General features: G+C 44.5%; 1 protein-coding gene across 5 annotated transcripts in view; it reads right to left on the reverse strand.

The window, feature by feature from the left end:
- The window catches only part of ITPR1 (inositol 1,4,5-trisphosphate receptor type 1), a 318,830-nt gene that overhangs the window by 65,122 nt on the left and 235,833 nt on the right, over positions 1-17,875 (reverse strand). For all 5 annotated transcript variants that reach the window (XM_055343239.1, XM_055343238.1, XM_055343242.1 and 2 more), the window contains 2 exons: positions 7,890-8,070; positions 5,540-5,793 (listed from right to left, as the gene is read on the reverse strand). In XM_055343239.1, coding sequence (XP_055199214.1) covers positions 5,540-5,793; positions 7,890-8,070 — 435 coding nt within the window. The remainder of the gene's footprint in view (positions 1-5,539; positions 5,794-7,889; positions 8,071-17,875) is intronic.

Here is a 17,875-nt window from a genome sequence, read left to right on the forward strand (position 1 = left end):
GCGGGGGGGGGGGGGGGGATGGGAGAGGGGCAAAGTCAGAGAGAAGAAAGAAAAGGTCATTCATATGGCCATTTTGTTAGTATTTAATTGGTTGATGCCCTCAATTGATCAGCAATTATGCAGAGAGATATAGCACTGGAGAGAAGAGACAGCCTCCATGATGGTCAACTGTGGATTTGGTCTATGGCAATGGACACCAAACACTGCAGCTTATTCTCCAAGGTGCTTTTCTACGTGATACTGTGTAGGAGGGCTCCTCCTTGACAGACACCTAAAGCCTTTTTGAGTTCCCCTTTCTCTTTTTCCTACTCCAGTCCATGTCTCTCCCACTAGGTATTAGGTTCAGAGGAATTTGACATTTCAAAGGGCAATGCTTATGTTTAGAAGATGATGGTGTAGTCTGGATACTGAATGCCCAGAGTCTAGTACTAGGGATGGTTCATCACAAAATAAGGTGTTACAGGCTGACTTAAGCCCATTGCCATGGTAGAAACTTAGGTTACCTTTTATGGCCATTCTCATGAATTATTAAAGGAAGAGGCAAGAATGAGTAAATGTGTTCTTATGTGCATGTGCCCAAACAGATGTCCTCCAGCTAAACCCATAATGTTAACAAGAGACAAAAGAGCACGTACTTCCTCCACAAAATCAAGTAAACCACATTCAACCACCTCACAAAGCAGAATCTATTTTGATGAAGAAGAGATTTTTGTCAGAGACTCTTAAATCTCTTCTTGAAAAGAAGCAAAAATTAGCTGCAAAAATTCTTTTAAGCAGTTATAAAAGTTACATGTTTACCACAGAAGACTGGTACTATAAAAAGCAAGATATAAAATAAATGTGACCTTTGACATGGTAGTAATTCCACTTCTATAAAATACTGACTTCTATTCACAAAGTATGTATTAGATATTCCCTACAGCACTGTTTGTGACAGTGAAGAACTGGAAACAACTTAAATGTCCATCAACTGGGGAGTAGTTAGATACAGTATACCAACATCATCTAATATTACAACTTAGAAACACTATGGTAGGTCCATATGTTCCAATATGGAAAGATGCTACCTGCTTGAGGGCCCAGTTGAGCTCCTCATCCTGCAGAGAAAGAGGGAGAAGTCTTCAGGAAGAGGGCAGGAGAGAGCCCGGCTGTCCAAGGCTTAAATTCATAGCATGGCTCTCCAGGCCATTTACTTCTCAAACTCATGCGCTACTGCTCGCACCATGCCCCCCCCTCTGCTCAAGGACATCACGGCTGCCACCATGCCCCCTTTCCTGCTCAGTAACATCACTGCTCCCACTATGCCCCCCTTGCTCGGTAACATCATCATTACCACCATGCCCCCCTCTGCTCAGTGACATCATTGCTACCACCATAACCCTTTTTGCTCAGTGACATCACTGCTCCCACCATGCCCTTCTCTGCCAGGCAGCAATGAGCTTCTTCCTATTCTTCAAGCACTCTTCATTCTCTTTTCTCTGGGGCTTTAGGCACACCATTCCCTCTGCCTATCACTCTCCCCCCATCTCTACCCTGATGAACTCCTCTTCCTTCAGGATGGAGTCCCAAGCCATTTGTTTCAGGAAGTCCTCCTGAGGCTCCATCCTGACTCCAATGAGATCGGAGAATGGCACACTCTTAGCCCTCCTTACACTTCATCATGTGCTTATAGGGGTATCTGTCAGCTTCACCTAGGACCATGCTGATAGCTTGAAGTGTCTGGCAGCTAGCCCAGTGACTGGCACATGCCAGGTGTGTCATAAACACTGGCTAAAATAATCTGAATTAAATTGAATGGATAGAAGAAAAGGGGACTTGTAAAGTCCTCAAGCCTGTTATGTTTCAACTCCCCATGAAGGTTAAGTGGCTGCCCTTTCTTGAAAGCCTCTCCCATAGCTCATGGCCTTTGCAGAGTGTCAAGCCAGAATCTCTCCTTTCCTAGCCGAGATCCATTTCCTTTGTCCTCTACAAAAATAGAGGGATGCTACTCACTAGGAGGCTAACAGGGACTCTTTCTACATCCACGGAGTCGATTTCACCCTTTGCACACACCACCTTGCCATGTTTAAGCTAGGGAAACACTGTTCTTTTTGTGGTTTTCCTTGGGGGGCCAGGGATCAAGTCAAGATGGGTGAATTAAGAAAGACTTCAAGCCTGTTCTCATACAGATGTCAGTAGCAAGAGACCTGCATTCCTTAACCCAGGTGAAACAAGCCAACCCCTCAGGAGAAAGATAAAAAGCACAGGCAAAATGTCTCAAGAATAGTTCTTCTCATTCTTACCTCTGTGGACAAAGCTTGCTTAAGGCAGCAACTGCCTGTTTGGCAAAGCCAAAGGCAGTGGCCTTATCTCTACTAAACATTTACTAACAGGAAAGTTAAGGTTATAAATATGACAAGAAATGCTGGGCAACTTCAAAAGGCCGGATTCCTTCTCTCTTGGAGCTTATCTGTACTTCTTTATACCAGGGGTGGGGACAGTAATTCTGTCATGATGAGAAGGTCTTCTCCTCCCTTTAGTACACAAGAAAACCCTGACCCAGAGATCCACCATCTGTTCTGGGACTCTGCCAACAGGGTGGCATTCAGAGTAGGTGAATCCCACTCAAAACTATCATTTTAAGAACCAGATTTCTACAAATGTCATCCTATCAGAGCAATTTTATCAACATCTCAGTGTGTATGACACAGTGGGAGTCTTTAAAGATGACTCTAAGCTTCATCCTTGTGAACCACTGGTTCAGATCATTGGTTTTCCAACTGGTCGCTGCATCCTAAGGGATTCCTGAAATGCAACACCTCTCAGGGCTCTGGTAGGTAAGGGAGGAAAGGAAAGTTCTCACACTCTGTAGTTTCTTACTCTGAACAGAGCAGCTTTGCTCTCATCTGCTTTACTTAGTACATTTCTGCATAAGATCTTAAAGGATTCTGTGGCCAAAACCAAAAAAGTATAAAACCATTGACATGGATAATGCTTATGATACTTTCAAAGATTAAGCTGCTAAGACTTTTAAAAAATATATTAAAATATACTATATGCTTTCCTTTCCCCTAGTACTATTTTCCACAGAGCGATGTGTTGGAGAATCAAGTTTTGGAAAGACTCATTAGAAGGTGCGTCTATCCTTGGGGTTCTTAGCGTCTTAGTTCCAAGGAGAGTACAGTACAGTACGAAACTAAAACTGAAAACTTCCAAACAGGAAAGGCAAATTGACTCAATGAAAGCATTACTCTACTTCCACAGTGGACTCTGGGTATGGTGGTAAAGAAGGAAAATCAGGGGGTACAGTGGAAGAGTCAGAACAGGTCCATGATAGCAGACCAGGCTGGAGACAAGCACATCAGGACTGCCCCTCTGACATTCGTGGATGGATTCTATTCCAGTCAGTCTTGTGTTAGCTTAGAACTCGGCAGTTATCAAGTCCTCTGACAAGCCTAGACCCAGCATAGTGGATTGGTTTGCCTGCTATGAACCCACAAAACCCCTGGGATGATACCACTATGGTACTTATCATGCTGCACAGCATCTTGGGTTTCCCCGAGTGGCTCCTGCCTGAGACTCTCAGCTCTGTATGGGAAGGGGTGAGGTCTCTGTCACCACCAATGCCGAGCACAGAGCAAGTATTCACCCAGATGATGAAATAAACATACATGCATAGGCACGGTCTCAACCCACTTCCCTTTGGAGCCCAAGGTTGGTGGAGACCAGTAACAGCAGTATGAGGGAACAGTACAGGGTACTGACCACCAAGCTCAGCTAGAAATAGCCCCAGAAGCAGGGAGGTCCCTCCATCCACAAAGATGCCACAGTTGGCTTTGCTTTCTTGCTGGTGGGACAGCCTGGCTTTCCACGGTGTCATTCCCACTCCCTTGGCCAGTCTCCCTCATGACTAATGGTGTACATATGGAAGGTGGAGAGGGCACAGTTGGCCTGCAGACAGAATGCCAGCCAATGAGACAACAAGCAATCCCTGGATCTTTGAGTCATGAATACTTTGTTCTACCCAGCTGAGCTAGGCAGTCCCAGTGATCTAGGGCCAATGTGGTCTAAGTCCAAAGTAGGAATATTTGAGCAATAGGCAAGAAAAGAAAAACAGCCAGAACCCCACACTCAAGACAGAGAGAGGGATCAAGCAGGGAAGGTCAATGGAGGATATGAATGAACAGCAATGCGAAAAAAGAGCCCAATGGGGCCTGTGGGGAATTCTTTCATTTTTAAATATGGGCCATATTTGGCTGATGGATGACCTTGAATATACCTGCCTTTTCAAAGCTCAGGCTCAGACCAATTTGATTAAAATTAAATATCAGTGTAGAAATTATTAATACTGCAAACTTCACCCAGTTCCTTTTCACTGTTCTGTCTTACTGTTTAACAATGTATTTTCTTACTCAACTTATCCAGGCACAGATTATATGGCAAGGTTGAAGTATGAGTGATTTACAGTGGCAGCCCCAAAGGGTCTGGCCACAGGTGACATGTGAAAGGCCATCAAATCACCTGATGAATAAAGTTGGGAAGGGAAATATTTTAAGACTGCACCTTGTCTTTGCCACTGCTTCCTTTTCACACCATAATTATACAAGTAACTGAACTACCACTGTCAACTTGTTTATTTTAGGAAGAAATATTCTATCTTAGTGGAGTTGTTCAGACACTTTTGTTACTAATCCACAATCCCTTTTAGGCAGAGAGGGGTATTTTTCCCAAAGCCAGCAGCAAAACCAAGCAATGGCCAGGGACCTGGTGCTCTAGCATGTTTTTCCTGGGGAGTGATTGGCTCCATAGATCTATGCTCATTCAGTAGAAAGAAACATCTCTGGAATCCATCCTGAGCCCTTTCCATATAGGCTTTGCTGGTGGGGAAACTGTAAGGGAGAAAATATGCTATCTTAACATGGTGGTTGATCACATGAGTTCCACTGTCAGACGGCCTGGGTTCAAGTCCTGATTCTCTACTTTATGCCCTGAACCTCAGTTCCTTTATCTATAAAATGAATATAATGATGTCAGCAACACTTAGCATCCAAGATATCCTAAGTGCCTGATAAACCTCAGCCATTGTTATCATCCCAACATCAATAAAAAAGTGAACAAAAGATTTCTGGAATAATCAGTTAAACACATATATTTGGGAATCTATTGTATAAAACCCTGGAAGGCAACTTCATTTATTCAACCAAAAAATATTTAATAGGACTTTCTACGTATCAGATTTTGTAAGTCTAGTATATTTAATCATTCATCTAATTCATCAGAATCATTCATGCATCCATCCAAGTCTTACCTATGGATCTATGTGCCAAACAGTGGCAAGCTACCACATACCCATATTTCAATATGTACACAGTAGGTACCTACACTGGTGAGCAAGAGATTTGGTTCTTGTCCCTGTGGAGATGGTAGGGAAGAAGGACAAAGAAACATGTCAGTTGCCCAGATGTCAGAACCATCCTGGATCCTTGACTCAAGGAAGCTGGTGGCAGTGAGGGGAGCAGAGATGTCTGAGGAGCTGTAACTCCCAGGGGCCAGCCCTCACCTGCAGGTCTCGATTGTGGTTTTCGCACAGAAGCTGTAGGAACCGGAGAATGGGCTGCATGATGGTGATGACTGCGCTCATTTCCAGCTCATCCTTGGTCTTATCTGCCGTGGCCTGGGCACCTTCCCCGGACTGGTAGTGGTCATCGGGGTCAGCCTCCCTCCTGAAGGTGCTGAAGGCTTTCCTGGTGGCAGCAGAGGCTTCCAGAAGCTGATCTCGGGCCTCTTCTGTTATTTGTGTCGAGGGCTCTTTGGCTAGAATGCAAACATAAGACACTCAATGTTGCTGAGTCCTCAGGAGTACTAGCCACTGCACAAAAGATACCATTAAAAAATGTAAGTCCTGGGATCCCTGGGTGGCGCAGCGGTTTGGCGCCTGCCTTTGGCCCAGAGCGCGATCCTGGAGACCCTGGATCGAATCCCACATCGGGCTCCCTGTGCATGGAGCCTGCTTCTCCCTCTGCCTATGTCTCTGCCTCTCTCTCTTTCTCTCTCTGTGACTATCATAAATAAATAAAAAAAAAAAAATGTAAGTCCTTGTATTCACTAGAAATCTTTAAGGTTGGCCAAACACTCCAAGAAGTCACTTCTCTTAGTCCTTAGGATTAATATTTTTTTTTGAATTTTTATTTATTTACGATAGGCACACAGTGAGAGAGAGAGAGGCAGAGACACAGGCAGAGGGAGAAGCAGGCTCCACGCACCGGGAGCCCGACGTGGGATTCGATCCCGGGTCTCCAGGATCGCGCCCTGGGCCAAAGGCAGGCGCCAAACCGCTGCGCCACCCAGGGATCCCAGTCCTTAGGATTAAAACGGAGTCATGCTCTGCCAACTGGCTCATGGCTGTCACATTTCACCTATGCTTATACTGTTTTAGAGGAAAAGCTTTAGTATTGGCTCTGTCAGCCTCACAAACCTATGTGGCTCTGGGCCTTAGCATCCTCATCTGCAAAACGGGGAGAGCATCAGTGGATTCTAACTAGAGAAGCCTCTGAGAGGGTCAACATAACAATGACCACAACCCGAATTACTGTTACTATGGTGACAATTGATTGAGTGGTTCCCATTAAGTACCACAGCATCAAATCCTCAGAGCAACTAGGCATCAGAGTGAAGAGTGAGACACTCTGTAGCCAGACTGCCCCTAGGTTCAAATCCTGACTCTACTGCCTACTCGCTGTATAGCCTTAACAAGGACAAGTCAACCTCCGCTCCTCAGTTCCCCCATCTGTAAAATGGGGTTAACAATTCTATTTTACAGGGTTAACCTCAGTTCTACATGAAGTAAAGGATGTAAAGGACTTTGAACAGTGTCTGGTTCATAGAGAGTACTCAGTAAATGTTAACCTTTCCCATTCTAGACCAGTAGTTATAAACTAGAGCTGATCTGGTGCCCACCCCCACCCAGGGGACAATTAGCAAAATCTGAGGACACTTCTAGTCGGCTGTAGGGCAGGCTACTGGCCATCTACCGGGTAGAGGCCACATATGCTGTTAAACATTCCACAGTGCACAGGACAGCCCCTCCAGCAACTCATCCTCCAGATGCCAAATGTGCTGTGTGAGAAGCCCAGTTCTAAACCTGAAGAAAGAGGCTCAGAGTGGCTCATTAACCTCCTCATAGCCATTTGATTCCAACACTGGTGCATCTACCTACTTCCAAGTATGACTTCTCTTTGAGTGAGATCATGAATGAAAAGCTTTAGAAACTTCCAAATAATTTAGAAAATAAGGGGGAATTTAAGTGATGGATACCCAGTTTTAAAATGTGTGCCTTTTTTTTTTTAAGATGTATTAAAAAAAAAGATTTATTTATTTGAGAGGGAAAGAGAGTGAGCGAGCAAGTGTGCATGAAAGCATACAAGCATTGGGGAGAGGGAGAAGAGAATCTTTTTATTTTTATTTTTTTAATTTTTATTTATTTTTTTTTTGTGGGGGGGAGAAGAGAATCTTAAGAAGACTCCCTGCTGCACACAGAGCCTGATGTGAGGCTCAATCCCACAGCCCTGAGATCATGACCTGAGCTGAAATTAAGAGTCGGACACTTAACCGAGTAAACCACCCAGGTACCCCTAAGGTGTATGTCTTCTTTAACTTTTCCTAACATTGAATAGAAAATTACAGGAAAAGATTATAAAAGTAGTTCCTGCCAATAAAACCTTGAGTTTGACTAAGAAGAAGGTATGTACATTTTTTACACAAGACAAACTACCAATGCATGGTAGTTCAGCTCTGGTTACTTAGGAAGAATTATATCATAACCAGACTGATCTGCTTCTCCCAAAAGCTTCAGTCGTGATACAGTTCAAAGACTGGAGGTCCAGCTGGAGGGAGGGCCATGCCACACTTACCTTTTTTCCGTGATGGGGCATCCCTGTCTGTCTCATCATCTTTCTTTTTATTCCCCAAGTCACTGGTGTTCACGGTCACTGTTGCTTTGATTTCTTGCTGGGCGACCTTCATTCGGTCATAGAAGACCTTGAAGAATTTTTCTGACTTCTTATCTTCTGTTAACCGGCAGAAAAAGGAGTGCTGCCATGGAAAACCCACAAATTTTCAACACTGTGACAGATCAGTGATCTAATCCCACTCAAGACACCAAAACCTCACAGAGATCAGAGCCTGCTGCAAAACCTCACAAATAGTCTAGGTTTGGACCAAAGTTAAACATGGTCCCATGCACTATCACTCTCTGGATTGTATGGCTTGAGATTTTCTACACAGAGACTTTAAAGCAATCTGCCATGGGATGTCTTTAATGGAACAGTCATATAGGCTTGGGACACATGCTAAAGGGTGATGGGAGATTCTAGCCTATTAAGAAGCAGCCCCTGCACACATTCAAAACAACTCCATTAATACTGGAAACAATGTATTTTTGCATTGTTACTGCAGGTCCTGTCATGTGTTATGTTTAAGGATTTCTGTGAGCCCCTTACTTTGCACAGCCTGTGAATATATATGGATGAGTAAGATGTGCTACCTGCCCCTGTAGGGCTCCATGGCAGGTTAGGATGACAAATCCGTAAGTAAAAAATGTGTAAGTAAAAAGTGCTCCAGAAGCTACACAGACAGTTACATCATAGAAGCTCAGAGCTGGCAAGGGTGACAGTGGGCCAGAGTGATCCCAGAATCTTTGTAGAAAAGGTGATTTTCAAACGAGGTCTTGAAGGACAGGTCAAAAATGGTGAGATGAAGAAGCTCCAAGTTAACAGGTAGCTTGCCTCTTGGATGCACATTTGTTTTTGGGCCCACTACAAGCAAGAGTATACAATGTTGATGTAAAAACACAATATGGTGTCTCAACTTCATTTATGAGTGTTCTCTTTTCACCCCTTTGCAAACACCACGCTGTTGTGAATTATTTACATAAAAATACAATACGGTCATTTCCAGAGGAATAAAACAAAGCTCTAAACAATATATTTTCTTCTCCCAGTTGGATCTTTCTGCCAATTTCATATCCTCCCCCATGTAGAAAGATGGCATTTCTCTACCAAAGGTAGCCCTAGGCTTGCAATCCTAGAAAAAAGTAGAATCTTATCAGCCGTCATAGCTTCTTACTTCCTCCATCTCTCACCCTGCCTCCATGGCCCCCAACACTTGCTGCCAGATTCAGCATGCCCCAGGAGAGCCACCACGTTTTCATCTGCCAAAAGGAAACTGTAGTCACTGTGGCCCTTCTTCTAGTTACTAGACTCTATGCTGCATTGACAAATGTTAGTCTCATTTGCCTACAAAGCACTTCTTGACTATGTTCTTTCCTCTCCATCTCACTGTTCTTCCCTACTTCTGGATGTTTCCAATATACAGCATAAGATCCGTCCTTCCTACTTGTGCTCCCTGATTCTATCTTTTCCCCTCCAACCACTCCCAGTGGCAGTACAAGTCATCACCTACCTACTGCTTCACCTTATTCTGCATGTGTCACTGAGTCCTCCATGGCTCCCACACACTTTGAACCAAGCTCAAGTCTTTAGCGTCCTCCATTGCCCTTTACCACATTGAATCCTCTTTTCAGTTTCTTACTATTTCATCTCTCCATCCGTCATTCCATCCATTTACTCATTCATCCACATACCTATACATCTATCTGTATATTCATCCTTCCAGCCATTCACTGTGCACTTGTCATGTGTTGGGCACTACGTCCATCATAGGAGATACAACAGTGAGCGAAAAGAGGCCTAGACCCTGCCCCCCATGAAACTGGTAGCCTAGTAAGGAAAAGACACAGTAATTTAATAATCAACCTACGGATGTTTTTACCAAAATAGCCATTTATCCCTATGAAACTGACCCAAGAGAATGCTGGCAAAGAGTATTGTATCAGACACTCAGAGCCATTGTTTTGCTCTCCTCACTTTTCCTGGCTCTTTCCTTGGCTAGGCTAGGGTTCCCTCATCCTTTGGTATTCCCACTAACATCACCTCCCCAGTGAGGCCATCCTGATAATCCTATGGAAGCAGCAACCCAGAAACTGCTTATTCTTCCCTGCCCTGTTTTATTTTCTTCATAGCAACTGGTCTCTGTTGTATTTGTCATTCACCTACTTACTGTAGGTCTTATATACAGTGTAAACTCCAAGAGGATAGGTGCCTCACCTGTATGCTTCACAGCTGTCTCCAGAGCACCCAGAGGAGCCCCAACACATAGAAGGAGCTTCCTAACCATTTGATGAAAGAATGAATACAACTCAATACTTCATGGATCATTGTAACTACACCCTCTCAATCAGATCCTGCTTATATTCAGTGACTGTGCCAGAAGTAAATCCCCAACATAGATTAATTCTGGAAAACTGCTCAAATATGAAAAAGCAAGTTCTAACTGTTCACTTCTTTGAGAGCTGATGCATCTACAAACAAAAGGAGAAATGTGGGCACGAAGAACTCATATCACCACCTAATTATGGTGACCACATTTTTTACCAAGGTAAGTTATACAATATCTCTCCCACATGGGGTCATGGGGGAGACTGCACTGGAAGCTGGCCACTTGGGGCAATGAACTTTAGTTGCTACCCCATTACGTCTTCTTGTTGAATGGAGGCAACTTAAAAAGCATCCTTTGGACAATCTGGTCACTCAAAAAAACCAAATGTACTTTAAGTAGGTAAGCAAATAAATAAATAACTAAAGCCTGCCATCTGTCATCAGTAACAGTGCAACACAGTGCAGACCAATCGCTGGCTACAAACTGCACTGCTTAACGTCTAGCTGGTTAACCCAACAGATGTCAACTGATAGGGTCAGGGTAAGGGAACCTCTTATGAAACGGGAGAAGGGCAAGCGACAGGATTACACACTTCTATATATGTTTTGCAATGGCCAGTATATTTATTTGGCATTATTTATATCAGTCCTTAGTCCTTCAAGGATCTGAAGCAGCTTTATAAACAGAGTGTGGTCAACAAAATAATAAAGTAGACACTGGGGTACAGAGACATGAATAAGCACAGAGAACCAGAACTAAACAAGGCTGGTGGTTAGAAGGTGAAAGAGAGGATTCAGGGCAGTCACAAGTCTCTGAGGTACCCAGCCATCAAGCTGAAATAAGAGGTATGCTCTATCATGGTTATTATTAAGTATCAAATAAGAGAAATATTGCCAGTGCCTCAAAGGAAGGAAAAGATTCCTTAATGAAGGTGTTAGAGGACAGGCTTTCCAATCAGACTCCTGGGTCCCTCACTCACTAGTTCGGTGACCACAGGCAAGTTACTCAGCCTCTCTGAACCCATGTGGAAGGGCCACCACGGTGCCCACAAAGTGCTTAGCACAGTGCCCACTGATCGTCTTTTTTTTTTTTTGGTACCACCATCACATCTGTATAATGTAAAAACCCCACAGTGAAGGCATCCCTGTAAGTGGCTAGGGCATGGTTAGTAAAGCGTGAAGATTCTGTCGCTGGAGTTGGAGACGCCTGGGTTTCAGCTCTGCCACTCATAAGCTATGTCACCTTAGAAAGTGACAACATCTCTGAAACCTGAATTTTCTCATCTGAAAAATGGGTATGGTAACAGTACTGCATGGTGGTTATGAAGATCTAATGAAAAAAATCACAGTAATATGCACACAATGGCCGATGTTTCCCGACTGCTAATAAGCTGCCAGGAACTCCTTCATGTGTGTTATCTCACACAAAAATGCCATAGAGGTAGTTATTACTCATCTCTGAGAGATCAGGGCACCCTAAAAGATAATGGACATCAAGTATTTATCACACCCCTGAGATGCCCACACTGTGACAAACGTAACCTCACCGAGACGCTGTGAGAGTCAAAAGCTGTCGCCTCAGGTCTCCCGTCTGAGAATCTAAATAAAGACACTCTGGAAGGAAGAAGCTTGGTCCCCAGAAGGGAAGCAGTGCTATCTTGTGTAAGAGGAGAAGTGAAAAGTGACAGCAGTGCAGAAGAACTAAGAGACCTCCCCCAGAGAGGCAGGATGTGCTATGGGGAGAGACGGGGGGCTTGATGAACAGGAGCCTTCAGTTAGAGGCTCCTGGAGGCACTCACTACGCGTCTCTGGTGCCTCGGGTTGTCTGCATTTGGAGAAACCAGGGCCCTGGACAGTTCATCCCTGCTTGTTAAACCTCTTTCCGTGATACTGTGTTTGGAGGACTTGGGAAGGGAAAGGGGACATCCCCCGCCTCAAGACTGTTTCCCCAGATCAAGTGGAACCTCAGACCACAGCAGGTGGGTACTCTGGCCTCCCAGACCTTAGGCTCTCAAAGCAGGGCCTTTTCCACAAGCTACTCATCCACTTTCCTCCCTGAACCAATGAATCGCCCCTTTCTCCAATTAAGAGCCAGTAGTCAAGTAGAGATCGTTTTGTTTTCCAAAGGTCTCACTGCACCCCATCCTAGTCATTCAAAATTCATCTGGCCTAAAGCAGGCAACCTTACATGGTGGTAAGTGAAGTCCAAACAGAGGATGTCCCTGTGAAGTGTGAGCGGGGGGAGACTGAAGGGAAATGAGAGAACTTTCTGGACTGAAGGAAATACCCTGATTAGGCTGGTGGTAGACAGAAAAACAATAATAAAACCTGGAACCAGTGACCATGTGTTACCTCCCATGGCAAAGGGAACAAAGCTGCTGACCTTAAAAGAGTGATATTATCCTAGGGGATAATCAGGGGAGGCAACATGATTGCAAGGGTCCTTAAAAGTGGAAGATGATAGAAGAGCTCAGAGGGGGACCATTTGAGAAGGACTCAAGCCACTGCACGCTGGGAAGATGGAGCAAGGCGCCTTGACCCAAAGAACACAGGCGGCCTCTATTGGAAAAGGAGGGGAAACAGATTTTCCCCCTGGAGACTCGAGAAAGGAATACAGCCCAGCCAACACCTGGATTTCAGCCTAGTTAAGACTCAGATAAACAACAACAAAACACAAAAAAACAAAAACAAAAACAAAAAAAGACTCAGATCAAATGTGCAGGATAAAAAAATCTGGTTGTTTTAAGTCACTGCGTTTGTAGTAATTTGTTACAGCAGCCATAGAAAGCAAACATGGATATAAACATTTGTCAAACCTGATCAAACTGCACACTTAAAATCTATGCATATTATAGTATATGAATTGTGTCACAATGAAAAGGGAGAGGGGGAAAGATCAGCTTTATTTCCAGAAAGCTAGAGAACTATGTAAAGTTGTCCAGAGAAGGGACCTCTCCGCCAGCAGAGGGATCTGTGTTGCTGTCCTCAAAACTAACCTTTCATCACTCTCCATGTATCTCCAAAAGACATCTGGTTTTAAAGCCCCTTCCATATAAGTGGTCTTGTCAGCATATTAGGAGACTGCCAAGATAGATATTATCGTTCATAAATTTGTCCTATTATAGATCATACAGCTGGGTTGGGAGAGGTCCCATGCTCCCTGTTCCCTCCACCCTTTTCTATCATCCTGCCTTTTTAAGGAACCCCTGGAGGACCAGCACCAGTGGTTGGATGGGGAACTCAAAGGAAACGAAGGTTGGTTTGGGGGCAGACACACAGCATCAACCCTCAACATTAGAGACAACAGGTCTGCTTGGCTTGGCTTTTAAGGAAGGAAGTCAGGGGTCGGGGCAGGTGAGCAAGTGACCACTGACAGTGGCCCCCTCCACGGGGGCTCTGGAGGGCAGTGGTGGGAGGGGACCTAGGTGTGGCTGTTGCAAGCCAAGTTGAAAAACAAGAACCACAAAAAAGGAAATACAGATCATGAAATGTTAAAGTGAGAAGCACTCTAGTCCAGCAGTTTCCAATGTTGTTCTCAGCAGAGAAACTCATTCTTCCTCCCTCCCCAAACACCACCTTACAGAAAGACCCTATGTTTAAGAGACACACAGAACAGTTCAGCTGCAGGAAGGACCATCTTTCTGTCACCAGAACGCCTCTTTGGAATAACAGGGCAACAAAGAACATTGTTTAGAAACTACCACTTTAGTCCAGCCCTCCAGATTTTATTAAGGAGGAAACTGAGGCCTATAGCAGGGGAACGGACTTGCCAAGGCCATATGGAATCTTTGTCTCCGACTGTCCAAGCCACTCACTTTTGACCATGCTGGGTTATGGATGGTTGACACAGTGGCCTGAGGGCATGTTCTTGACCTGGGTAACTGTCAAGTGGACACAGTTTGCCCTCCTTGGGCTGATTTAAGCTGTAGAGAGATTCAGGAGCTGAGGTCTTGGTTTAAAATAATAATGAAAACATCCTTTCAGATCACTCAAAAATAATAAGATATTGCTTGATTAGCCTGATAGCCACTCACTATAGCCATTCAAGTCCTTGCAAAGAAAGAGAGCACGGTTCATGACGAGCCCATCTGGCTTCTGAAATAAGAGGCCCCCTGAAGTGAGAGACTAGCAGACAGTGGCAACTATTCTAGTAACAGGCAGGCAGTGTGTGGGAGGGGGTGGCTGGATACTCCTTTCTTCGGGTGCAAGAGGTCACAGCCTCAATCACACCACAGGCAAGGGGTCCCAGGAGAAGAATAGGAGACAGAGGCCTGCCCCGTGCACAGGGCACACACAGGGAAGGTAAGCAAATGAGCACCTTATTGAAAAGCCATCTTCCCCAGAGTTCAGAGACTGGAGGGCAAAGACAGACTCTGCACCCCAGAACACAGAGCCAGCCAGCCCGCACCTACAGGAGCACAAGGCCTTTCTGAAGGGAGAAGCCCTTTATGGGCATCTTAACTACAAGAATGGGGAGTGGCAGGAAATGGAGGTAGATGTGATCCAGGATGGAGCAGGACAGGAGCAGGGGCGGTCTGGGGGCAGGAGTCCACAGCGCTCCCAGGACAGCTTTGGGACTTTGATTCTGCCCCATAGGAAAGCATTTCCATGCTGAGGCTGGCCCACCTTCTAGGCGCCTTTGTGCTGAACCCCTGGAGGGATTCCAGAGAATGAGCCTTTCCATTTCACTGCCTAGTATGACATGACCCAACCACTACAGCCTATGACATTCACTGTGGTCACTTATCTGCTGCAAAATGAATTCAGTCCTCAGACCGAGTCCAAGAATTTGAAAAATGTGACTGCCGAACAGTGCTCAATGCTTGAACTTTCAGGGGCTGAGGGAAATTGTTCCCTGGAATCTGATTTTTCTCTTTTCACTCTGCCCCTGAAACATAAGGACCTCAGACTTGGCCTTGGTAGCTTCTGGGACCTGAGGGGACCTCTAACCAGACCTTCCCGGCTTGAACAGATACTCTGCAGGTGTCAACAGGACAGTAATGGCTACCAAGGCTACCAATGGCTACCTATGGGGTTCTCTTCCAGTACCTGTGGTTAACTGAGCATTCACCATTGCCCGGGGACCTTCTTTCTATAAATCTTATTACAGGGAATGGTCACTGAACACTTCCTATTTTCCAGGAACTGCCTAAATGCTTTATAGATACTATCTCATTTAATCCATATACCTACTCCATGTGGTGTGTATTATTATTAACCTTGCTTTCCAGACAAGGAAACTGGGGTTTAAAGAGGTCAAATAACTTGCCAAGTCACACAGCTAGGAAATGGTGGCAGTGCCCTGGGACTCAGGCCCCACTTGTCTGTAGCATCGGCCCATGCTCGAGACTGCTGTGCTTTGTTAAACACCTCTCACCTGAGCAAGAGTTTGTCGACCTCTAAACACCTCCTGGCTTTTTATAATCCACCCCCCACCACCCAAAGTCTCTCAGCTGCACAAACACAGACTATTCTCACAGTAAAGAATAGCTGTGATAGGTACACATGTGAATGCCCCAACTTTCCTGTGAGGCCTGATGCACTTGTTACTTGTTAAGATGGGCCCCCAAACGAACCCCTTTCTGCTAGTTGAAGATTTGCCAGGTTAGGGGTTACATGTTAACAAAACCATTGTCACACAGTGGTGGGTAGAGGTCTTGAGTCCTTTACTTAGAAACCAAGGATGACAATCAAAACCTAAGATCATGAACCATAAACTAGTTGATAAAGCACACGTGGTTAGGCACAGCTGCTTGGAGAACTGGAAGTCTGGAAACCTAAATTTTAGCCTTCGCTCCTCACGAACCAGCCACATGATCCTGGGCAATTTACTCAATAGCGTTTATGCCCTCGGTTCCTTATCTGAAAAAAGGAGACTCTTACCACCTGCCTTGTATGCATCACATAGAAGCTAGGGCCCCATCAAGGTTGCAGTTATGAAACATTATGTGTGAAAAACACTTTGCTATGGGAACCTATTCAAATGTAAGATGCTGCTGTTATCTATTACTCCCCCTTTCAAAGGAAAGGTATGTAATGTCCAAAAAATGTCCAGTGATAAACAATTTTGGCTTGATACTAGCAGGTCAAAATGATCTCTGAATGGACGGCAAAAGCAGTGAATAGCAGTTCTCAGTAACTGTCACAATAAACAAAGTTAAAAAAAAAATCCAGCTGGAATTCCACCATAGAAGTCATTCAGATTCCCTTAGACATAAAACTAAACAATTTTGCTTCCATTTCTCAGAGTTCAAGGTAATCAAAGGCAGAATACAAGCTTGGTGTCAGACCCTCCTCACAGACGGCCCCTAAACATTCAATATGGACTATTTTTCCATCACTGTTTTTTACCATTCTTTACTTCAGGAAAAGTATGATATAATAAAAGAGTCTAATAATTAACATTGGGCATTAAGAATCAAACATTCCCTTGGTATAGATTATCACTCTAAGGAGGAAATTTTTTGGCAAGGTTTGATAGGTTTAACCAGTAAACATCTGGAACATTCAGCTCACCAAGCTCTGTGAGGATGTCTTTAGCTTCAGTGAGTTCACTGGTAATATAAATGTCAGAGCACAAAAGAAAGAAGTGATGAAGCAAACCAAGTCTAGGTTAGAAAGATGCCCATGTTTCAAGTTCTTTTTTCTGAAAGAAAGTTCTCTAATGGGATCCCTGGGTGGCGCAGTGGTTTGGCGCCTGCCTTTGGCCCAGGGCGCGATCCTGGAGACCCGGGATCGAATCCCACGTAGGGCTCCCGGTGCATGGAGCCTGCTTCTCCCTCTGCCTAGGTCTCTGCGTCTCTCTCTCTCTCTGACTATCATAAATAGAAAAAAAAAAAAAGAAAGTTCTCTAATGCTTGAGAGAAGAGGTGGAGGGCAAGGTGATCCTCACTCAAATTAGTCTGGTCACTGAGCTCCAAGTTAGGGCTTGAGCTCCAATGTCAAGGCCAAGGCAGTGGCTCTTCATGACTCTTTTCAGGGTGAATGAATTCCAGTTTTAGCAAGCAGTAGAGTCCAACTTCTATAAATGTTCTATAAGAACCATTTTTCTCCTAGGATGGAAAGTTTAATACCTCTCCTTTTTTGTCTCTCAGCACCCATAGGAATCAGCACCAGTGGAGAAAGCCTGCCCTATTTGGTAAGCAGTCTGGTTCCTCCTCCTTGTGGTTCAAAACACTAAGTTTCTCACATATGCATCAACAACAACCACCAACAAACTAAATTTCCTAAAAAGACTTTTTAAAGGTTTTATCTCACAAAGTCCCTGTATGGTAGGTAAACTATAAACATCTCCAGCAATTTTTAACAATAAAATCAGATTTTAGAAAGACAGGTTAGACATCCTTCTAGAGGACTCTGGATCTCTGACCCAGAGATAAGACATTAAGGAGATGACAAATTTTCTCTGGGTTCAATTCTCAAACCTCCTTATGAGTGCCAGAAGCCAGCATCCTTTGTTGGTGCATACTGGCAGCTGTTTCTTCCAGTCAAAGATGGAAGAGAAAAATAGAAAGCTTCCAGAGAACGAAGATGACTAGTGTCGCAGGGGACTACAGTAGGGACCCTCCTTGGCAATCTTCCTCAAGTGCTAGAAGGCACTGTGGTTGCTCTTCATGTCAGGA

The sequence above is a fragment of the Nyctereutes procyonoides genome, unplaced genomic scaffold (genome assembly GCF_905146905.1).
Source record: "Nyctereutes procyonoides isolate TBG_1078 unplaced genomic scaffold, NYPRO_anot_genome, whole genome shotgun sequence".
NCBI classification, from domain to species: domain Eukaryota; kingdom Metazoa; phylum Chordata; class Mammalia; order Carnivora; family Canidae; genus Nyctereutes; species Nyctereutes procyonoides.